The following is a 23,185-nucleotide window of genomic DNA, read 5'->3' as shown; positions in this document are numbered from 1 at the left end:
GATTTGGGACTCTGGGGAAGGACTAGGCCAGGGCATCATCCTCAGAAAGGATCAGGTCTGACCTCACTTAGGAAACTACCTCAGCCCTCAATCTGGACTCCCTCCGAGGCAGATCATGAAGCAGTACCCTCAAAAGCCAGTTCTAGTGCCCCTGTCACATGTGGACCTGACTACAGGCCTGTGGCCCACACACTTGGACAGGTAGTGGCATGTCCTTGTGCCACTTGTAGGTACTCTGGGAACCTGGAGGATGGCTATGAACTGCACGCATCTCACATAGTCCCATCCTTAAGCCAGAGGGCAAGGCCAGGGCTCTGCAGGGTTTGCAGGCCACACCCCACACAGCTAGCAGTCTCTGTGCTGCATGCTGGGCCAGGCTGAGACAGTTCTGCAAAGGGCCCAGGTCACCCATCCCAAGGAAACTAATGCACTGTGTGCCTGTGGTGGTCAGGCTTGCAGACATTTCTCATGCCCTGCAGGCAGAGGGATATCCCCTGCAGCCTTCCCAGCCCAGGGTCATGTAGGGGACGCTGAAGTTACCAGACATAGGGAAGCCCTGGCTCCAGGTTCCTGGTGGTGTGGGGGATCTAGCCCAGCCCTAGGCAGAGCAGGATTCCTGCACCTGCCCAGGAGCAGGAAGCACATTCCCTGGGATGGACAGTTGCAGCGCTGTCCCCCTCCTCTCAGTCCCCACACCCGTGGATGTAGCTTCTGCTGTGGCATAGTCACCTGCAGGCCCAATCCCAGGCCTGCCAAGTAGGTCTCCCTGAGAATCCAGCCTTGTCAAGCCCTGGCCTCCCTTCTCCTTGCCCAGAGGAGATAGTGCTGGGCCCTCGTCTGCTCCAGCTGCCCCTTGTCTCCAGTCCTCTACCAGCCTTCTCCTTGCCAGAGCGACCACCTACCTGTGTGACCTGTGGGGGGGAGTTGAGGGCTCTCATGGAGAGCCACCATCCCCATCTTTGGGAAGACTCATTGTTTCCTACCCCAGATCACAGAGCTCAGAGCCAGTGGCGATGTGCTACAGCTATACAAGCTTTATTGGTTCTGCAGGATGGAGGGAAGTGGACAAGACAGGGCTTTGTCCAGACCCTGGTGTCTCAATGGAGATCCAGGCAGGGGGCCACCTGGCTGAAGAACCAAGAGATAGCAAAGATAACCCCGAGGGTCTTGGGGACATCTGAGTTATCTGCGAAGGCCTGGGCACCATCTAGGGGCAGGTGCACGACTTCAATTAGCTCACCCTCCTCCGCCAGGCCCCCACCTGTCCCACTGCGCTGGGCATCCGTCACCTCGGCGTAAAACATAGTCTGGCTGGAGCCGGTCAGTCCCACTCCAGACCTATAGAATGAAACAGGGCTCACTAAGACACCAGGTGCTCCTGCCAGCCACTCTGTCCCCTCCACTTCACCCCTTCCAGCCCTCTGGTGAGCAGGACTTTGAGTACCCCTATTCCTTCCAACTCCCACCCATGGTGGGCAGGTCTGTGTAATCTGCTCCCCTGGACACATATGAAGACATGCCTTTTATGACTAGGCTATGTCACATGGCAGAGGTAGGGACTTGTATATATGACTCAAGACCCTACTCAACTATTTGACATCATTCTAAGGGAGTCATCCTGGGTGGGCCTGGCCTAATCAAGGGAGCTCATAAGAGAGGGTTTAAGGCCAGAGATGGAGGAAGTCAGTAAGATGCTGTCCATTGGCCTGGAGGATGAAGCAACCTGCTGTTGTAAGGCAACACATGGCAGGGGCCTACAGAGGCTGAGAGTGGTGCCTGGCCAGCAGCCAACAAGGACAGGGCCTTCTGTCCTGTGACCACAGGAGCTGAATTCTGCTACAATCATGTGAGCTGGGAAGAGGACCCTGCACCTTGGTGGCTCTTGGGTCTGGCTGACAGCCCTGACTGCAGCCTAGTGTGAGACCTTGAGGACATGATCAAGCCCCAGGACACAGACTTCAGACCCTCAGAAACCATGAGGTCATAAAGTTGCCTGAAGCCACTAAATCAGGCTATATAGACAGCTGCCTCATGCAAGGCCCTGCCGCTGGCTCCTGGTGGGCACCCAGCCAGGGCCTCTTCCCCAACACACAGTCCCCTCCTTCCATTGCTGCTAAGGCTCATGCAGGCCCCCGCCTATACCCAGTAGTCTGGAAAGGAGGGCAAAGGTTGAGCCTGTGAGGGTGCCCTTAGGCATCTATGGGATGAGTGAAGCAGGCAGTGGCCTAGACTGGCATGGGCAGGGGCAAGAGTGGGGTGGCAGGACCCAGGCTGGATTCTGAAACAGGAGGGAGGAGCAGGCACGGATGTGGACCAAGCAGAGTCTAAGGAGGTGTTGGGGCAAAGAGCTGAGTTAAAGTGTTGGGTGGCATGAGCTGAGGCCAGCCAGAGGCCTAAGGGTGAGGGGTACCCTTAGAGACATGCCCAGCATAAGTAGACAGGAGCAGAAATGGGGGCACACCTAAGACCTCCCACCCCCCAGAAGGGGACCACCCATATCAACCTTCCCCAACTGCTTCCTTGTCCTTCCACCCTTCATCTCAACAGATCTCTTCCAGATGCCCCATTTCCACCAGCAGTCAGTCCGGGATCCCCAGCCTCATTTTCCCCATCCCATGGAATCAGGAAGCTTCCGATCTCATTCATTCATATCCTTAGCTATTCCCTTGGTTTTGCTGGACCTTGTCATCTATGACTGGCAGGTGAGTGCCCATGGACAGGGAGTCACTGACTCTGCCACAGGGCAGAGTCATAGGGCAGTTGTTCTGACCTTCACTCAGCCTCACCTCAATTCCTGCCTCCTCCCAGCTATATCCTCTTTTCCAAGGTACAAGTCTGAGTGGGATGTTCACTATCTAGAACTCTCCTTGACTCCCCAGTACCTTCAGAGGCAGCCCATAGCCCAGAGGTCCTGCCTACGGACCCACTGCAACCAGGACTGCTTGCCTTTGAACTTCTGCCAGGACCCTGCCCAGGCTCACTTCCTCCAGGAGGACCCCAAACCTTCCCAGCACTTCCCTCATGCCTTTCATCCTTGCCTGCACCACTGGTGAGACCCTTAAGCATGGCCAGACCTCTTAGATTCTCCTTGCCCCAAGACTGCTGGCCGGGGAGGTGAGAGGAACAGTGAACACTGGCTGGCCACATGGAGAACACCTTCAGATAGCTCAGCTCTGTCCTTCACAGGCAAGACATCCAACACTTTGCCATGGAAATCCTACCTTCAACTTGGGCCAGCTCCGGGGGGCGTGGGCAGGAGGGCTAGGGCCCAGCACTGAGTGGCATGAGCTAGGCTGGAGGTGGCAAAGACCCCAGGCTTCCTCCTCCAGGTGGGAGTGGACCTGGACCTCTAGGAAAGGTAGCCAGGGCTGGTGCCCACCAGCTTGATTGTGGGGCAGCAGGTATTATAAGACTCTCTTCTTGCCCTGGAGCTCAGCTAGGCTCAGGGGCTCATGGCAGCATCGCCGGGGAGAGGGTGGTCATACCCCAGTATCTTGTTCTGGGAAGGCTGACCAGCCATTAGGCCTCATAGAGGCATGAGTGGAGGGTACCTGGGCTCTGGCGGGGGCCGGAGCTTCCCTGGGCCTGGACGTAGGCTTTTCTCATTCCTGAGCCACAGTCTGAGAACAGGGCTGTGACTCACCCCACCCCCAGCGCCTGGTGCTTAATCCCACAGGAAGTGGGGCATCTGTCGGCAGCAGCTGCCACTCGAGCCTGGCCCCACATGGCTGGGGCTGCAGGGTGGGGGCACAGGCCACGCATGCCCCAGAAGGAGCCCAAGATCCTGGGTTCCGGCCTGGCTTAGCACCTGAGGTATGTTCATCCCAACCCTCCTAAAGTCACTGGTTGAAAGACAAGGAGGAATCTGCCTTGCTTGCATACACTGCAAACGGGGCGCTCATCCTCTCCCTAGTAGCCTATCCTATCCCCTAGACCACACTGATAGCAGCCCACCCTGCACCCTGCCTAACCCCTCACCTGTATGTGGCAACCTGGCGCAGGTCAGAGGGGACCAGGCGGTAGCCACACTCCTCCCAAGCCTCCTTGCAGGCCACTTCCTCCAGCGAGAGCCCAGGCTGATCCACAAGGCCAGCGCACAGCTCCACTGTCACCCCCACTGAACCAGGCAGTGCTGGCTGCAGCTCCCGGGGCTGGTCCTGATCCACGGCTGCCAGGGACCCTGGGAAGTGGCACTCCATTTCGCCTGCATACACAGCTGGTTAGAGGAACAGTCACATGGTGGTTACTTGCAAGTGACCCACTCTGAGTTAGACCCTTTGCCAGGCCTCAGTTTCCCCTGAAGCCACCTCTGCAACCTGCATTCAGACCCTCAGGACCCCACCCCAGCCCTGCCCACCCACCAGCCTCACCTGGCCGGAACTGCTTCACAAACACCAGGCTCCTTCGAGAAGAGTTGAACATGAGAATGCTCACGCTGCGTGTGGGTTACAGAGTTAGCACAGAAGCATGCCCCTCCCTGTGGTCCTGGCTCCCGTCCTTCTGTTCCCAGCATGCCTCCTGTTCCCCAGCAGCCCAGGAACACCAGTCCATTTGCGTTCTGGACCAGCATCTACCAGGATCACACTGGATCCAGATATGCTGTAGTTCAGTGGCAGGAGAGGGGACAGGGGGAGGACATGCTGGGCAGCTGGGCAGGTCAGTATGGTGGCCTCTGCCACCATAACTGAGTAACTGACAGGACATTTGGCCCCTGCTGACCAGCTGTGCACCATCCAAACCTCTTGAGCTATGTTGTCATCTAGCCCACACCCAGTACTGGGAAAACAAGGGCACCATGATGGCCTCTCTATCTCTGGGAGGGCCTGCCTGCCACCAGGGTCCTAAACCAGGGCTTGACTCAGCCATCGGGCCTCCAGCTGACCCCTCAGGGACAGGAGAACCAGAGGCCAGGCTGAGGAGGGTGTTTAAATACCACTGAGGGGATAGAGGCGTGGCTCAAGTGGTAGACTGATTGCCTAGCAAGCACAAGGCCCTGTGTTCAATCCCCAGTACTGCAAAAATAAGTAAGCAAACAAACAAGCTAAATATCATAAAAGCAGTAGAAACTGCATCCCTCTGGGCCCCACTTGTCCCCATGGGTTTCAGTCCAAGACTCCCCCAGTGCCAGGCCTGGCCCTCACCTGTCATATGTCTTCATGAAGTCCCAGGACTTCTGGGTACCATTCTGAAAGAGGCAGAGCAGTGGTCAGGAAGGCTGAGCAGCTTTCAGTGTGGGTAGAGGTGCTCTGGAAAGCTCAAGTATCCAGATAGATCCACTACACTGGCTGCAGCCAGGGAGACCTGCTCACAGTCTGGGCCCATTGAGCATGGGGACTGCAGTAGATGGGAGAGAAGGAAGCAACCTGGGCTGGGCAAAGAGGTCAAGGATAGCCTACCATGGAGGGTAGTGCAGAAAACCTGGGGAAAGTGCAAGAAAGGCATCCCATGAGCACAAGGGGCTACAAGATGTATGGTGTCATCAAATCTGGAAGAATCACAGAGGACATGAGAAGGGACAAGAATGACCTCACAGGTAGGGTAGAGACAGAGGAGAGGTCAGGTATCTACTGCTGAAACTCCCTTGGGCCACTAGGCAGAGGGAGACAGGAGGATAGACGGGGCCAACTAGCTTCCTGAGAGGCCATCCGCAGCAGGCTCACACTGAAGGACTCGATTCAGTGATGTGGCGGATGGTGAGACACCCATGCCCTACCTGGCCACTGGCTGAGGCCACCTCTCATACATCCCATGGTCCTGCTCTCCCAGAAAGTGGGACAGGCTCTCAGAATCTGAGCAGTGCTCAGTGGATGGAGAAGGTGGGGTGGGGTAGGGGCAGGCAGGGCCTACAGGGGAAGCCAGACTAACAACAACAGGGCTCTTCATTTGGAGTGTGTGAGAGGCCCAGAATCCTGGCAGCTAGATACCACTACACAAGGTGGGTTCCCACCCAAGGGCTAGAGTGGGCAGTAGCCATTCCTCCCGATGGTTCTATACTAATGAGGCTAGACTTGGACTCTGCCCACCCCATCCTGCTCAAGCCACCTTGCTCCTCATCTCTGGATCAGCCCTGAGCCCTGGCCAGTCCATGACAGATGCTGGGGCTCCATCCAGGCCATGAATGGGACACAGCCTGAGTCCCAGAGACACAGTGTGCAGCCATGCGTGGAGGAAGAAGATCGCTGAGGAACAGCCCCATGAGGACTTCCTGGATGAAGTACAGAAATGGGGAAGAGCATTCCCAGCAGGAGAGCCTCCCAGGCAGAGGCTCAGGGGCTCAGATAAAGGCAGAGTGCATCCTGCACAGGTAGCAGCAGCCAGGTTTCCAAGAAGAGTGAAGAGCTGATGTCCTGGGCAGGTCAGCTGCCTGGGAGGCTGTTGAGGCACCACCCCACAAGGCGAGCCCAGGCCTGCCCAACATCCAGCCATCCAGGGCCAGCCACCCACCCAGGCAGGCTTCAGGGATGCCCCCCACTCCTCCCCCCACCAGCCTGCCATGAGCCAGCCCTGCCTATCCCCACAGCCGCCCTCACAGTAAGTGTTGTCCTATGCAGGTCCCAAGACCCTCTGAGCTCAAGATCAAAAACTGTCAGACCCTTAGGTCTTCCCTTAGGAGAAGGTCCTGCGAAGCCCTAGGGGAGAGAGACAGGCCTAGGTATAAGGCAGCCTCATCCTGCTCAGGGCCATACGGCTCCTTGCTTCTGGGAAGGGACAAGTTGATCCTGTCTGCCCACCAGGCCTCCCATAGCCTAGCACAGCAAACAAACAAGGTCTGCAGATGCCCCCCAGTGGCAAACACTCCCCAGCCTAGTGTCCCCTGGCACCTGAGGGAATGTGGCCCTGGCCTCCCAGCCCATGTCCACAGCCTGCTGCCTGCCTACTCAGCTCAGCTTACCAATGTCATCACTGGAAATGTGCTGGTCAGCTGCCCATCCATCAAGGTTACAAAAGCCCTACACACACACACACACACACACACAGAGAGAGAGAGAGAGAGAGAGACAGAGAGACAGAGAGAGAGACAGAGAGAGAGAGAGAACTTCCCAGGAGTAGGGGAGAACACTGCAGCATGGACCATGGCAGCTATGTGCCTGGACCCTCTGTACCCACTGCCCTCCAGAGCCCTGGCCTCTTAGGGGCTGAACAGCCATAGCTGGGCATCACCATGTCTACCAACTTCCCTTCCCCAAGCCAGCAAAAGAGAATAGGACCCCCAAGTCCCCACCCTTTGCCTCTTGGCTGACCCCCAACTGCTCCCCCAGGCCAGTATTGGCCTTGGCTTCACCCTGGGGAGAGAAGATCCCTGTCTCTTAAGTCCAGTGCAACAGGAAACTTGAGGGCCCTGGAGCCTCTCCAGCTTGGGGTCAAGAAGCCTCCACAGGGCTGGGGAGGCATGGGCCTGGAGGTTATGGGGAGGGACAGGGTGCTCCTATGTGGGAAGGAGGGCAGACTGGCACCAAAGTCCTGGACTGGCTGACTTGGCTGAGGGCCAGAGAGGGGATGTACTGCCAGAGGCCAGGAAGATGGTGTTCACATGGACAGCATGGAGGAAGTAGCATCAGGGATGTTTTGGGAGTAGGTGGGGTGGGCTGGGGACACTTTCAGGAGGAGAGTGGCCAGGGCTCAAGAGCCACAGGTAAGGGAAGAGGGTCGCAGCAGCAACTCATCCACCCAACAAATATTTCTTGTGAACCTACTACGTGCCCAGAACCAGGTGAGGCAGTTACAGCTCTGCTGTTCTGGATGACCTCCAGGAAGGTGGAGGTGCCCTCCCTAGGAAGACCCCTAGGGGAGGAAGCCCACCTTAAGAGACTCCCTCTTCTGCCTCTTCCCTTCGGCCCTGGGATCTCCAGGCTCCTTCTTCCTCTGCCCAGATAGCTCCTCCTTCAAGTCTTAGCATGAAGGTCACCACCTTCAGGAAACCCTCCCTGATCCCCAGAAAAACCCAGTGGGTCCAACTGCAAAAAAAAAAGTATGGATAGGGCTGGCAGGAAGGCCCAGGACAAGGCCCAGCAAAACTCCCGTGAAAGGAAGAGTGATCTTCCACCCATGTCCCTGCCCCGTCCAGGCCTGGGGTTCACCCTGTCTGCGAACCTGCAGCCAGGCAAGCAAGAGGCCCGCCTTACCTAGACTAGGCAAGCGAACAGAGCTTGGGAGCGGGAGCGGGGGCGGGGGCGGGGGCGGGAGCGGGGCGGGGACGGGGCGGAGGCTCGGGGGGCGGGGACGGGACGGGACGGGGCTCGGGGGACGGGGCTCGGGGGGCGGGGCCGGCAACGCGGGGCACTGGCCCAGGCAAACGGCCTGGGTTTGCTGCGGGCGCTGTCGCTCACCTGGCGGTAGTGCAGCGTGAGGGGCCGCAAATAGGGTGAGCTGGCGCAGCGGCCCACCGCCGCCCCCTCGATGCGGTCCATGGCGGTGCGGAGCACAGTCCTCGCGGGTCAGGAACTGGCAGGCCCGTGACCGAGGCTCTGGGCATGCCCAGTGCGCGCGCGGGGCGGGCCGCGGCGAGGCAGGGGCGGGGCGGGCCGCGATGCCCAAGCAGCACCTGTCTTGCGAGTGCCGCGCGCAGGTGAGGCGCTGATCGCCTTGGCGCAGGAGCCGCGCAGGGAGGTGGGCGTAGCGCGGAACGGCGTGAGCAGAGGACGGGTTCACCAGGCCGGCTGAGGCTGCCGGGTAGGGGCGGCTGGGCCAGGGCGCGGCTCTTGGGTAGAACGCGGGACCTCTTGGTTGGGGGAGGGAGGGCTTCGTGGTGCAAGGAACCCTGTGAGGGGCTTGAGCTCCAAGCAGATGCCTGCCCGCCTGGAGTTGGTGACAACCCCACGATTAGGTCTTACGTAGGGCGGAAAGGGGTCTCCAGGGCAGGAGACCTGGCCCTCCCCCACCCAGATCCTAGGTGACTAGGGTGCGTGCAGCATGGGAGAGTGCACACATGTTTCAGAGCCAGTCAGAAGGAAGTCTCTGGAAGGAACAGAGGGGAAGGGCCCAGGTCCAGATAGTGCCTACCCTATCTCCTTCAGGTTCCCTTAGCAAGGTGCTGACCTGAGCTGAACAGCCCACCCGTGGTGTGAGAGGAACTTCCTATCTCTGGGCTGTCCCTCTACACAGCAGCAGCTGCTGACCTACCCCTCTCTGCCCATTACATCCAATCAGGTGGTGACTTGGATTGGGGTGTCACATAGTAACATTCCCACTGCATGCCATAGGTCAGAAAGTCCTGGGCCACTAGATTCAAAGGGAGGAGATCACAATGTGGGATGGATGGTTCAGAGTATCGTGAGACTAGCTATCCCCCATAACTCTGTATGGGACTGTGTTTCCCAGCTTTGGCCTGGTCATAGTGTCTGTCCTAGAGCCAGGGTGACCACCCACTAAGAGACTCCAGAAACTGGCCCCATCCCACTCAGTGGCCATGTAGGTCTCTTCCTCCTATACCTAGGGGGCCACCTGTGAGCCTCTTCTTCCCATGCAGGATACTGCCTGGGGTATGAGGACCAATCACAGAGCTCCTAACAGCAGCACCAGCAAAAGTGGAACAGCATCAGGTAAAAGTGGGAACCAGCGTGCATTGCCTCACTGGCTGGGAGCTGCTTGCTCCAGCCACCTGCTCTCAGCCTGCCCACCTGGGCCTGGCTGGCACAAGGAACATGTGGGAAGAGCCCACAGCTTCAAAAATCCTGTTTTCCCTCTGTTGAGGGACAGTAACATTTTCTTGTTAGCACAGGCTAAGATGGCTTGCTTCCCCACGGGTCAAGGCAGGGGGCTGCCCATGTGGGGAATAGGAAACCAGTCCAAGGGGTTTTGACCATTGTCCAGGGTGGTGGCTGTGCAAATGGGTAGCCTTGGTCCCCACAGGAGCAGTGCAGGAGGCTGGGTAGGGAAGGATGCTTGGAGATTGGGGCTCATGAAGAGGGGGACACTGGGGGACACCATGGGGCTATGGCCCAAGCCTCTGAAAAGCCACTTCTGGGCTTGGCAACATGGGGGCTTCAGAGACCCTGTTGAGCACATGTTCCAAACAGTACAACAGCGCATGTCGGTTCCTACAGCTGCTAGCTGTGAGCCAGACAAACTTCTGCAAACTCAGAGGCTTACAGCCTCCCAGCTCAGGAGGATGGGGCTCCAATATGAGCTCCCTGGGCCAGGGGCCAGGTGTCACAAGGCTGGTCCCTTCCAGAGCTCTGGATGTTTTTTCAGCATCCAGAGGTGCCTGCACTCTGGCACATGGCCCCTTCCTGACTTCAAAGCTGCAGCCTGGGTGCCCTGCTGTTTGACTCCTTCTCAACCCTGACACTGTGGTCACATTTAGAGCCCTGATGACCAGGATCACCCTCCCTCAGGTCCACAGTCAGTCACATCTGCAAAGACCCCTTCCTCTTTGCTGCCATCAGCAGGGCAGGGACCTGGGAGCTGCAGGACATGGAGGCATTTCCTGCTGGCTGGTCTTCCTTTTTCTGTAAGGAGAGCAAGACATGGTCACCTGCCTAGGATGAGATGGGAGGGGAGGAGGATGGTTCCCAGGGGACAAGATGGCCATCCAGGTGGCCTGGTGAGCAGTGCCTCTGGTGGCACCAGGCTGGAGGATGCTCTTGGACAGTGTCCAGTGGCTTGAGCAGGTAGAAGGGTGGACATTGGGTTCCTCTGGGGCTTTGCTTTTTCTAGTGTGGTGAGAGGCAGGCCATTGGGCTGGAGAGTTGAGGATACTGCCCAGGGAGCTACCTAAGTGAGAAGAGAGCAGTTGGGAGGACAGGAAGCAAGAGGTGGGAGACCACGTGACTCTGGGACATGCAGGCCTCTCACATCTGGGCACCTGGCGGGGCTGGGCCTGCTCTCAGTTCCGACTCTGAGGCCCAGCCCCAGTCCTCCTGGGTGCCAGGCATGTCAGAGCAGACATGCCTGGGCGAAGCAGCATCCTCAGACTCCCCAGTGCCATCCCTGTCCACACTGAAGACTCGATGGCTGATGCCCATGGGCACAGACACATCCCTTTCCACGCCCCAGAGGACCACTTCTCCACCCCCTGCATTAGAGCCAAGAGCATGTCTGCCTTAGCTTCAGGGCACATAGAAGACACATTTGCAATGCTGAGCACATCTGAGCATGCTCCTTACACCTCTCATATGCTAGGATGTGGGTGGGCTAGGTGTAGGTCCCTGGCTGGAAATCACTTCCCTCCAACACTGGTGGGCTGCTACCCCCTTTCTGAGACCTCTCATGGGGCCTAACATCTGTCTGCTTGGAGATTGTTCCACTTGTACTTGGAAAAAGCAGATATTCTCACTGGCGGAATCCTCCAAATGACTCACATCTTTGCTTAGAGATTGGAGATGAAGTACAAAGTGACTTCTGAAACTAGGAGAGGAGACAGCTGCCCCAAGTAGATGGGGGCCAAGGCGTGGTGAAGTTTTGTGTGTTCCTGTCTACTTAAGTGCATGTTTGAAATTTTTCCACAGCAGATTTTTTTTTTTTTTTGAGACAGGTCCTGCTATGTGGCACAGGCTGTCCTGGAACTGCATATCCTCCTGCCTCAGCCTCCCGAGTTGCTGGGCTCACAGGTGTGAGCCAGCTCACCTGGCTCAGAACAGATTTTCTAGAGCCTTGAGTGCCTGCAGAAGGGGTGAGGCCATCACCGTCATCCTGTGGACTCAGCCACTGCCTGAGCAGAAATGCACGGCTCTCTGCGAGAGGTAGTAACGAGCTATGACTGGATTCAGCATCAGTTAAGAGTGAAGGATGGGAGAACTGGGGGAGTTCCCCAGGCTCTCTGGTCTGAGCAGCTGGGAGGTGGCCACCCTACTGAGGGTGGGTGTGGTGTTTTGCTGTGAGAGTGGAGGTCAGCTTGGGGAACACTGGATGTCCACAGCAAAAGAATGAAGTTGGATCCTTGCTGGGCACCATACACAAAAATTAACTCAAAATGGATTAAAGCTCTAAACATAGGAGTCAAAACTCTTAGAAGAAAACATAGAGCGAAAACTTCATGACTTTTGATTCGCTGGCAGTTTCTTGGAATGATAAAGGCACACGCAGCCAAGGAAAAAATGGACAAATTGGACTCCATGAAAATTGAAAACTTTTGTGCATCAAAAGACTGAAGTGAGCCAGGCACTGGTGGCTCATGCCTATAATCCTAGTTACTCAGGAAGCAGACATCAGAAGGATCACAGTTCAAAGCCAGCCCAGGCAAAATAGTTTGTGAGACCCTATCTCAAAAAAGTCATAGAGATGGATGGTGATGGCTGCACAAAAATCTGAGTGTGCTAAATGAACTATACACTTAAAAATGGTCACAATGGTAAATATTTGTTTCTGTTTTTGTTTTTTTGAGACAAGGTCTCGCTGTGTATTAATTCATCCTCCTCCCTGGCCTCTTGAGTGCTGGGATTATAGGCTAGAATCACAGCCTGGCCTGTTTTTGGATATTGTGACACAGTAAAAGACCACATGGGAACTTTTACAATGGTTGACCTGGTTTTGGAGCCACCATCCCTGCTGCTTTAACTGTCCTGGCTAGCATTACTCTTTTAATTAATAACAACTTAAGATGCTTAAGACAATAAATGTTGTATTTTATGTATTTTATAACTGAAAAATTGGGAGAAGCTATGAAGTATCACTGGATATGCATGTGGCAAGGGGGATTTAGCAGTTGGGGGTGAGCAGGGAATTTGAGGATAGAGGGGTGGCAGGAGCTGCAAGGCTTGGGCTTTGGGGTGAGGAGGGCCACGGAGGAAAGCCATGAGGCAGGAGAGGTGTGAGGCCCCAACCACAGCCCAAGAGAGAGATGGGAAAGGTGTGCCACTACAGGGCGACCCAGGAGGGTGAATCCTGTTTCATTCCCCCCTCCCTTGCCAGAGCTCTTCCAGTGGGAGTCTTACACTTTAACTTCGGGGCACACTCACGCTTCTTCTTCAGACTCCGTCTCCTGCCCTCTATCTAGTCTTCTCCAGAGGCAAGATAAGGGTGCTGAGCCTTCTCCACCAAGTCTGTAGCGGGGGGCATAGTGGCTGCCACCCTCGCTCCTCCCAGTGTGTTCTTTTGATGTGAGGGCCAGCTCTGATCTGCTCTTCAGTGACACCTCCCATGTCTGTCTTAAGTGGAGTCCTGGCTGCAGATGGGCCTGCCTCTGCCCTCATGGGCCACTGCTGTCTGACCCCTTTCAGGCCCTTCCTCCCTGGTCTATCTGTGGTGCAACCAGGGCAGCCACCTGTCCCCATGAGTTTATCTTCCTGCACCCCACTGTGGCTCTCTGCCCCTCAGGGGGGTTCCAGGAGCCAACTGTACTTGGGGCCAGGAACTGGGCACGGAGCACTTCATGTCCCAAGGCTGTGGATAGTTCTTACTTGGTCTTATTCCCTCCACTGGTCTCTCTTCTTCCTGTTGTTTCAGGGAAGTCTGGACACCAGCAGGGTCTCAGTGTACACATGTGTGCGCAGGTCAGGCCATGCCTGTGGGTCTGTGTGTGTCAGCACAAGTGCACGTGAGTACTGTATGTGCCCCCAACACCCTGTGACCCGAGGGAGACTGAGGTAGGTCCAGGCTTTCCCAGGGCCAGTTCAGGAGAGTCCCCATGGGTTGGGGTGGCCCAAGTGCTGGGTGTTGGGGGGAAGGGACTGGGGTATCCTCCCCTGCACAGAACCCTCCCTTGCTGGTGAGCTCTGGCTAGTATCTTCTGGTGAGGGGTGAAGGCTGACCTACCTGGAGCAGAAGATGGCCAGGATCTGGGACCTTGAATGCCAAGACAAGGCTTGAAGGGCAGAGCGCTGAGATGAAGTGGTGAAAAGTGGATCACATGGTTTGTTCTGCCTGGATGCCCAGGATTTACCTGGAGCCTGTCCAGCTAGAAGAGAGGTTCTAGGGCAGGGGACCTACCCCCTTCCTTCCAGACCAGCTGTCTCCACCCTCTGGAGAGGCTGCCAAGGGGATCCTGTGAGTGCATGCAGCAGCCCTCAGTCACAGGTAGCCAGGTAAACCACCCTGCCCCTCACTGCCCATGGGTCCCAACCCCATCCCTCAACCTTGGCCCAGTCTCCTCAGGCCAGAGGGGTTCATACAGGCCTAGAGCCAAGTCAAGCTGACAGCTGGAGTCTTTAAGTCTTGCTGGGGATGGCAGCTGCCGGGCAGGGCTCATCGTCCTGGGGGCAATGGGGCAGGTCCACTGGTGAGAATGGCCCCAGCCAGATATAGAAAGCTACAGGGACTGGAGGTGTGTGCATCTGCCCCCTGGCCCCTGGCCCCACCCCTGTGTGTAGACAGCATGCTGACCACTGCCCCTGACCTCCCTCCCAAGGGCCCCCACTCAGACTTCTACTGGGAACCCATCTTGTGGACGTGCTAGTGTCACCTGGGGCTGGTGGCTGGACTGAGGCCCCACACTCCCAACCTCCAGGCGCCCCTGGGTCTCGAAGGGAAGCAGTTCAGCCCAGAGTCCCAGTCCATTGGTTACAGAGCAAGCCCACCCGGAAAGCACTAGCCGCCAACAATGCCTTCGTGTGGCCGACTTTCCCTCTGTGAGAGAAAATAGTTTCATAGAATGGCAATTTCCTGCATTTGTGCCGGGGCCTGAGGGGGTGACTCATGCAGAGACCTCCCACAAATTGACGGCCCCAGAGCTCTCCCCACCCCAAGTTCCCCCCATGGGGTGAGGATCCATTTGCCAACTTTGTACTTGAAGACTACCCTCCTCCAAGGCTTTAGCTTCCAGGCACCAACTGGCCTTACAGACAGCATGAGAACTTCCTGGAGGAGGTGGCCTGAAGCAACATAGGGAGATTCTCAGGGGACAGAGGGTCCAGGGCAGAGAAGTCAGTGGTGCCCTGGTTCTGAGAAGGGCATTGCTTCTAGAACAGCCAGAGGCTTGTGGTGAGGGTGAGCCACAGGTCCCAGGGAAGAGGCAGCAAAGGAAGGGTCACAGGGTGGAGGCATTGTTGGACATGGGAAGGCTAGGCAGTGACAGCAGATGAAGACCCCTGTGCAGGGGCTATGGCTGAAGTTGCAGAAGCCTGCAGGCTGCATAGTGCATGGTCCTAAGTGGCCGTCTGACCTGTGTAGGGGGTCTTCTGGAGAAGTACAGGTTAAGAATCTTAAGGGAGGAGAGCTGACAGCTATATCCCCACTTTGGGGAAGGAGGAATGTTGTAAGAGATTCTGTGAGGACAGCCACGTGATAAAAAATACGGCACTCCTTATCCAGCCTTTATAGCTCTGCTCAGCCCTCCCTGTGTTCTAGTCACCTCTCCAACTCTGTATTTCAACCTTGGTGTAGTCTCTGGGGCTAAAGGGCTCATGCCACCACAAGGCAGCCCACCGCCCCTCACCTCAGCCTCAGGCCAGTCCCTGTTGACCACCTCTCCCTGGTCCTCCGTGTTCTTGCCCTGGCTCTCCCTTTCTTTCATCTCCTGCCCTTCCCCTAGGGGCCCTACAGCACTCAGGTGGTGGGACCAACCTCTGCACATCCTTGCCATCAGCCTGCTGCAGGAGGCCAGCTGACACCAGCCCTCATCCCCATCACCCCCACACGCCCCCCCCCCCAAGCCCCCTCCACACACCTAGCTGCCTGGGGTTGTGGCTCTGTCTTCTCTCCTTTCCAAGGCCTCTGTCCCATGCTGGGCTCTCCCCTCCTCCTCTTCCTCCTCTCTCTTCTGCAAGGGACCCTGGCTTGACTTCTGCTTCTTAGATGATCTAAACTAACATAGGTTCAAGAATAGGCTCCAGCCACTCTCTCCTGGCTTCCTTGCCCCATTCACAGGATGGGTCAGATCCCTAAAGGGATCCAGGCCCTTTGGGAGTATCTGCTGCTGTTTGTAAAGAGCCCACTAAGCACTGAACTATGGTGGGCACTGTCCATGGGATGCCTCCTTTTATCTGCACAACTTCCACATACTGGCTAAGGAAGCTTGGAGATAAGACAATTCATGCCTAAGGGTCAAGGAACCAGGCTGGGTGGCTATCAGCCTGCAAATCTTCCTGGGCCCCAGGAAGGGACTGGGGGGTAGGGGTGCTGGTGGTTCCCAGTCCCACTCTGCCCCATGGGGTGAAAATGTGATGGAGCCTTCTCTCCACTACAGGGAAGGCTGCCACCTACACATTCCAGTCCCTTGCTGTCTGCCATGGTAACCTTGGTAGGAAAAGGCCATGTCTGTCCAGCTTCTGGCAGAACAGTGGGGACAGACAAAGGAACAGTGGTCATGATATTGGCAAGAGCTTGTCCAACAGCAGCCCAGCTGTGTGGGACACAGCAACTGTGGGTCCTGGGTAGCAGCTACCCCTCCACTCCTCTGGCCTCACTTTTGGGTTAGTGGGCTGTACTCTGTCAGTTGTGCCCACCCATTCAAGCCCTTCATGACCAATTCCTTGTGTTACCTATGTGAAATATCTGTGGCAGTTTCTGTTTTCTGATTGAGTTGGACTGAGTAAAGACTTTGCAGGGATGGCAGCCTGGGGCTTCAGACAGAGGAACAGCAAGCAGAGGGATAGAAATCACTGCACGGGATCAGAAGGGGGTAGGGGCTGTAACAGTCCTGCCCCTACTGGGTGGTCTCTGGCAGCAGGGTGAGGACTGGTGGACTGTAGCCCTACAGCCAACTCTCTTCTCCCACAGGCCTCACTCCAGCTATGGGTGAGTACACTCCTGAAGCCGGGCCAGAGGGCTAGGTTGGGCTGACCCATGGGCTAAGTGAGGCCCCAGGGAGGTGGTCTGTCCCGGGTGAGGTCAGCAGGCAAGGGCACCACACAGCCAGGAAAGGGCTCCTCCACCCATGCATAGTCCTCCCAATCCAGAGTCCCCAGTGGATTTGTCCTGCAAGTGGGAGTGGGGTTTCCACGTCTGGACACTTGAATTCCACCAGCCTGATGACAGTGGTTCTTAACCTCTTTGAGGCGGTCAGCCCCTACCAGGGATCTGCAGGAGGCAGCAGACCTGGGAGGGGCGCCCCTGTAGAAGGACCTTCCTCCTCCTTCCTCTGCCCCTCCCCCAGCTCTACAGGATCTGATCTCATGAGCCCAGCCACCCAACCTCGCTTCGCAGGGAGGGGACATTCTGGCCCACCCACCCGCCGTGTACGCCGCGAACTGGGCTGAACCCCCGGGACAGAACCCCAGGCCGGACCGGCCTCCGCGTCTTGGTTTCCTGCCGTCCGCCCCCAGCTCGGCCCTGCAGGAAGTGGCCGCCTCCTGAACAAAGGGGCCGGCGGACAATGGCCATTGAATTGGGCCGGGGCGCTCGCGCAGGGACCGGCCGCCAGCTGTCAGCGCTGATAAGACCCTGCCTGTAGGACTCAGCGCAGAGCGGACGCCCGGCGCGCCCGTCCCTCTTGGCAGCGCGTTCCCGCAAGCCGGCGGGACCCCGCAGCATCTCTCCGCTCCAAGCCCGATGCCCAGCGGTGGAGTGCACAGGCGGCGCCCCGCCCATCCAGCTGGAGACCAATGGGGAGCCGGCGCGCTCCGTCTGCCTCTTGCGGACCAATACCGTTAGCGCACCGGCGAGCTGGCTCCGCCCCGCCCCTCTGCGATTGGCCCCGCCCCTGTGGCCGTGGGGTGTAGACTCCGCTGATAGCGGCCTGCCTGAGTCCTGTGCCGGAAAATGAAAAGGCACGTTTTGATGAGGGCGTAATGTCTGCCATTTCTCTCCCAAACCAACAGACGTTATCCGTCCTGATGCTGGGAAACGTGAGCGCCGTGCTGCGCTTCCTTCGCATTGTTCTGGGGTAGAATGGCCGCCTGTGTGGCCAGGGACATTGCCTGGGTTTCTGCAAGGGTCTGGTTGTTGGAGGCCCGCTGTGCCGGTAGGGACAGCTGGACCTCACGCCCACGTGCACAGCAGGAGGCCATGGCCATGGAGGGTTCGTTCCAGGCAAAGTCCTCCTTCATCAGGCACTCTCAGGCTTTCCTCAGCCCTGCAAGACTGTCCAGTAGCCTCCCAGGGGACTCTGGGAACCCACCCTCCTCCTTGGGCCTCTTCCTCCTTCTGAAGCCCCTGGGAAGCTCTTTGTGGAGGCTGGACTGCAGGAAATGGATCCAGGGAGGGGGGGGGGTCCTTCCCGAATCCCTGGGGTCTCACATCCCCACCCCAACTAGGGGTGCCTTTGAGTGAGGAAGAAGAGCTGTGACTAGGAGAAGAAGAGCTGTGACTAGGGCATGGCAGGGCATGTGTGTTGCGCTGTCTGGGAAGAGCCCAGAACCTGGAGACCCAAGATTTGAGAGCCCCAGGACGGAGGCAGGAGCTGGGGCAATTAGTAGAGGTTTGGGGAAATGGAGGCAGGCCTCTCTTCCTGGGCAGCATGAGGTAGCTCTGCCCACTTCAACTCAGGGTTGGCTCCAGATGTTGAGGCAGGGCAGAGGCTGACTCCTATGGCACTGGCCAGTCTACCACACTTCCCGGCTTCATCTCTGCTGGTAGGCAGCTCCTCCCTCAACAAACCTCCAGCTGGCTGGGAACCTCTCCCAGGACAGACAACAGGACACCCAGCGTCAGGATAGAGGGACTCTTGCAAGCTGCAGAGGCCCAGGAGAGGGCTTCACCAAGCCATGGGAGAAGGTGGCAAGAAAGGCTTCTAGGAGAAGGGGACACTGTGTTTGCCAGTGGAGGAGGCAACAGAAGACACAGCAGCCCAGAGGGAAAAGACAGGCATTCAGGGGAAGGGCAAGGCACAGGTGTGGCACTGTTGGGCCTCTGCCCACATAGAAGGGACAATCTCCTTCCATCCTGTCTGCCCCATTTCCCGTGTTGCTTGAGGTCATGATGGTAGCAGTGGCTAAGAAGGTGCAGCCAGGCAAGGAGGCCAGCCTTGGCAGTGAGCATGCCCATGAGGTGAATAGTTGCCAGGGTCCCCAGGTGAGAGGGAGTGACAGCAGTTGACATGGTACATGGTAGATAGTGCTGGGTGTGGGGCTCTGGTAATGCATGATCCTATGGGTGGTGAGCATGATCCCACTGTGGCTCAGCCTGTGGGCTGTGTGTTGTGGCCATAGGCATGGCAGAGCACTGAGGTGCACAAGGGCTGGTCACAGGCGATACAAAGGGACTGCCATGTGACTGGGCACCTCTCAGCAGGGCTTTCCCTTGTGGAGTCATGCCAAGGAGCTGGTACTGCCTGCTCCTCCTAGGAGCAACCCATCTCCTGGGTACCTGTGATCCCTGCTGTGGCCTGGCTCAGTGGACATACCTGCCACCTCTTCCTCTGCCTTCCTGGCCTGGCCCTAGCTGTATCCCTGCTCTAGCTGCCCTCTCCATACTGCCTCAAAACTGCAGCTGTCTTTCCTTCTGGCAGTTGTCTGAGACTCCTTGCACCCACTGGGGCATTTCCCCTCCACACCATCCAAGGGTGCAGCCAGACAGGCCACAGAGCACTTTTGTGTCCTGTTTTGTGAGCCACCCAGCCCAGGCCATGGACAGCTGGGCCTGCATAAACAGATGCCTGCTGGGTGTCTGGCCCCACCACTCAGACCACAGGAAGTGGGAAGCCCAGCGGCTTCCAATCCCTGCCCTTTATCAGCCTTACTGTTTCCTGTGGCCCAAGTGGCCTGGGCCCCCTTGGCGCCAGGACACTGGGTCAGTAGTGACTCACACAGGGCCCAGCATGAGGACGCCTGCCTGCTTGCATCCTCCTGCCCTCTCCCCCCACTTTTCTACCTGGCTAACTCCCTCTCTGCTATCCCACCACTCTCCATTCATCAGCACCACCCCCACATTTTAGAGTCCTGCTCAGCTGCCTGCCCTCAGGAAGCCTCATCCCTTCGTCCCAACCCCAGTCCAGCATGGCTAAGGCACCTCCACCTGTTTTCCCCCAAACCTGGCTACTGCTGCAAGGCCCTCAGACCCCAGCACATAACACAACCTCAGTGACTATACATTAGTTCCCTACCCACAGCTGGGCTGTTCCCCACTCTGCAGTGAGCATGACACCAGCCTTTGGAAACCCTGGCTCCTCCCACCTATAGAAGTCCTCATAGCCCTTTGTTGTAGGCTCCTGTCTTTCCCCAGGTCCCTGCAGCTCCATTGGTGCTGCCTTTACACATTCTGTTGTCACCTGGGTACCAGATAGGTAGGTGCGTGCCTCCTCCTTAAGCCTGAGACTTTTTGTGCATTTTTGCCTGGCCAGATCCTGCTCCCCACCCCTACACACCTCCCACCTGGCCTCCTAGGGCTCTCCTGGCCCTTCACCATCACAGATGCTCCTGTTACTTGGGACTTGTCTCTGAGCTTTACTGGACTGTCAGCAGGACCCTGGAGTATACTGCCTACCAGCAGAACTGACTTCCACTTTCACCTCAGCACACCCTTGGGCCCAGGGATGCTGTTTGTAAGGATGGGAACTGAAGTTGGGGAGGCAGAGAAGGCCCGGGAGGCTGGTTTTGATCTGATGATGCAGATGCGTGATCCTACCTGTATTCAGGTTGCCTCCAGCGAAGTGGGAGAATAGCTGTCTGTCTGGTGGCTCCTGACTACAGGGGAAATACTGCTCCTCCCTTAAGCAGGGCTCTTGTCAGCTTTGGAGCCCCCCCCACCCCCCAGCTAAGACCCATGAGAAGAGGGCCTTCAGTGCTGCCTAGGGGCCAGGACCAAGATCCCCACCCGACTGCTGAGCCTCAAGCAAAGGGGTGCAGCACCTGGGCTCCCCCATACCTGTGCATGCATGTGTGGCCTGGACCTGAGACCTCTGAATTCTCAGCCTGAGATCACTCAGTCAATGGGGTGAGAAATCTTGTTCCAGAATAGCAGCCCTGTCCAGGACCAGGCTGAGGCAGCATGCTGACTAGGGATGTGTTGCCAGGGGCCTTGAAGGTCATCCATAAGCTGGTGAGTCCCAGATTCTACCTCACCATCCAACTCTCCCATCCAAAGACCCCTGCCTATTTCACAGACCCCTAAACTGGGCCCCAACAGAACCCACTCCTTCCCACAAGCTCCTGCCCAGACCCTCACTTGGGAGCCAACCTGGCTTCCTTCTGCTCACCTCGTGCCCACATGGGGTATCTGAGCCCTCCAGCCCCTTTCCATCTCCCCAGTCACAAGCTAGGGGCTTCTGGGAACAGAGAGGGCCAACAGGCCACTCTGCTCAGATCCTGCCTGGCCACCAGAGTGGCCTGTTTTCTCTGCTATCTGCTGCACCTAGCGTCTACTCTCCTTTTACCTGATTTCCCTGAACACTTGTGCCTGTGGATCCATCTACACGCTCAGGCATGTGTGCACTCCAATGGGTTTTAATGCCTAGCTCCTCAACAAGGGAGGGCCTGGCTGCCCCCCTCCCAGCTTCAGAGCAAGTGCTTGATCCTAAGGCTCTGCCAATGCTGTGGAGTGAAATAATTCACAGGTAAATGAGAAGCATGTATTTTCCAGTTTTGAGTACAGATGGAGGGAATGCTTGCTAAGGGGCTTTTTGGGAGAGGGAATCTGAAGGTGAGCACTCAGAGGGGGCAGCCTATCCTACCCACCCCCTCCCAGCCTGAGTCCAGGCACAGGGACAGAAACATCAATGTCTTTCCTATTATCCCCATTTCCAGGGATGCAGATGCACGCCTGTGTCTGTGCACGTAACTGTACGTGTGAAACAAGGAAATGGAAACTTTAACAGCTTAACCGTTATTCCATTACATGAGCGTATCCATGTGAAGCTGAGGCAAAACCTGGACAACCCCTCTAGCTTTGCCTGCTTTGGGTTACTTGTTTTATCCTCCACTTGTCATGTAGCTAAGCAGAATTCTCCTGTTGGCTTTGCTACAGAGTACCCGTGCGTGTGGGTCTTGGTGATCGTGTTCTTCAGGAATTTGGATAGCTCAAATTGGTTGAAACCACCAACCCTTCACTTGGGCCTGCACAAATGTCCCCTTAGTACCATTTTAACTTCAGAGGGCTGAAAACCACCCTCAGGGCCCACACAGTGCCATCTCTGAACATGCCCCTAAGGACAGTGTGCGACCTTGCTCAACCTCTGGGCCCACAGCATTCACTTCCACCTGCCCAAGTCTGACTCATGCCCCCTACCTTAGGGGCATCTCTCAGGGGCCAGCTCAGCTCCACCAGGCTGTGGGAGGCTGGAAGCAGGGTTCTTGGTGGCCCATCCCTTGAGATGTGCCAGGTGACTAAGCCAGGCTGGTGTCATTCTCCCAAGTGTTGCTGAGGCCAAGTGCCTAGAAGACTACACAAAAGGGCTAGCGCAAAGTCTCCCCAGTTGCCAAAGAAAGGGGACCCCATATCACTTGACAGAGTGAGCACTGTCTACAGATCACCAAGGGGACCAGGCCTTTGACACAGTTTTGGCCTCTTTCCCCAGCGTTGGTCCAGCTAGTGCCTCCTGGGCCTGCCAGGCCTCCACCTCAACAGCAGGGCTGGCTGGGGGCTCAGCTTTGCTGCCCAGTGTATGGCGACACCTCTCATTCACCCTACTTGCCTTTGAGTTGGCCTGACTACACAGTACCTCTTCCACCAAGGCCCCTTGGAGCTCCCTGTGAGTGCCCCCCACCCGGTGGGGTGTAGCTCCTCTCTGGCCAGTATCATTTAGAGGTAGATAACAGGGTGGCACTGCAGAATGAGAACCAGTGATAGGCTAGGGTCAAGGCGCAGATTGAAGTTGGGATTACAGTTGACATCAGCACTAGGTTCCACCAGCCAGGGGGCCCCTGCCCTCATGGGTCTCAGCCAGGCCCATTGTGTGGGGACAATGGCCTCCAAAGCCAAGTTCCCCTCCCAGCAGGAAAACCATAAAGAGCTTGCCCTTTGCCACCGCCTACAGCCCCTTTGAAGGCCTGAGCAGGCCTCAGGCGCCAACCTGCAGCCTTGGCCTGACCCTCAGCTTCCATCCCTTGCCAACCTGGCCCAGCCCAGGCCCCCAGGGACTAGCTTGCCCTCCAGGCACGTAGCAGGAAGCAGAGACAGGTGTTGAGCATCAGGGAAGCAGCGGCCTCACACACCAGAGCTCAGCAAGCATACAGAGTCCCAGGTATCTGCCCAGGAGCCCTCTCCTGGAGCTCACCACAGGCTGGGGACCCCTACCTAAGGAACCAACTGACTTCTCATCATCTCTCAAGAGGCCAGGGCACCTTTGCAGGGTGGCTGGACCATGCATATGTGACAGCCAAGGGAGTGGGGCAGGTGCTGGCCATAGGGCAGGGCCCCAGGGCTGAGGAGGGTCTACCACCTTGGCAGAGAGGGGACTGCAGGAGCCACATGTGCCCCATCCCCAATCCAACCAGAG

The 23,185-nt window shown here is 57.2% G+C and overlaps 1 protein-coding gene across 3 annotated transcripts; it reads right to left on the bottom strand.

Moving 5' to 3' along the window:
• Positions 1-1,012: 1,012 nt before the first annotated feature.
• Nudt14 (nudix hydrolase 14) lies at positions 1,013-8,468 on the bottom strand. Of its 3 annotated transcripts, none has more exons than XM_020159480.2 (5): positions 8,328-8,468; positions 5,142-5,185; positions 4,371-4,435; positions 3,979-4,216; positions 1,013-1,338 (listed from the first exon to the last, which is right to left on the bottom strand). In XM_020159480.2, the coding sequence occupies exons 1-5, from the start codon at positions 8,406-8,408 to the stop codon at positions 1,098-1,100; spliced, it is 669 nt and encodes a 222-aa protein (XP_020015069.2). In that variant the 5' UTR covers positions 8,409-8,468; the 3' UTR covers positions 1,013-1,097. The 3 variants fall into 3 exon arrangements, with proteins under 3 accessions (XP_020015069.2, XP_073923119.1, XP_073923120.1); XM_074067018.1 differs by having other exon boundaries at positions 4,371-4,402; XM_074067019.1 differs by lacking the exon at positions 8,328-8,468 and adding an exon at positions 7,801-7,970.
• Between the last annotated feature and the right edge of the window lie 14,717 nt (positions 8,469-23,185).

This window comes from Castor canadensis, chromosome 3, assembly GCF_047511655.1.
Source record: "Castor canadensis chromosome 3, mCasCan1.hap1v2, whole genome shotgun sequence".
NCBI classification, from domain to species: domain Eukaryota; kingdom Metazoa; phylum Chordata; class Mammalia; order Rodentia; family Castoridae; genus Castor; species Castor canadensis.
The sequence above is the reverse complement of the archived record's forward strand: the minus strand, read 5'-3'. Positions and strand labels throughout refer to the sequence as shown.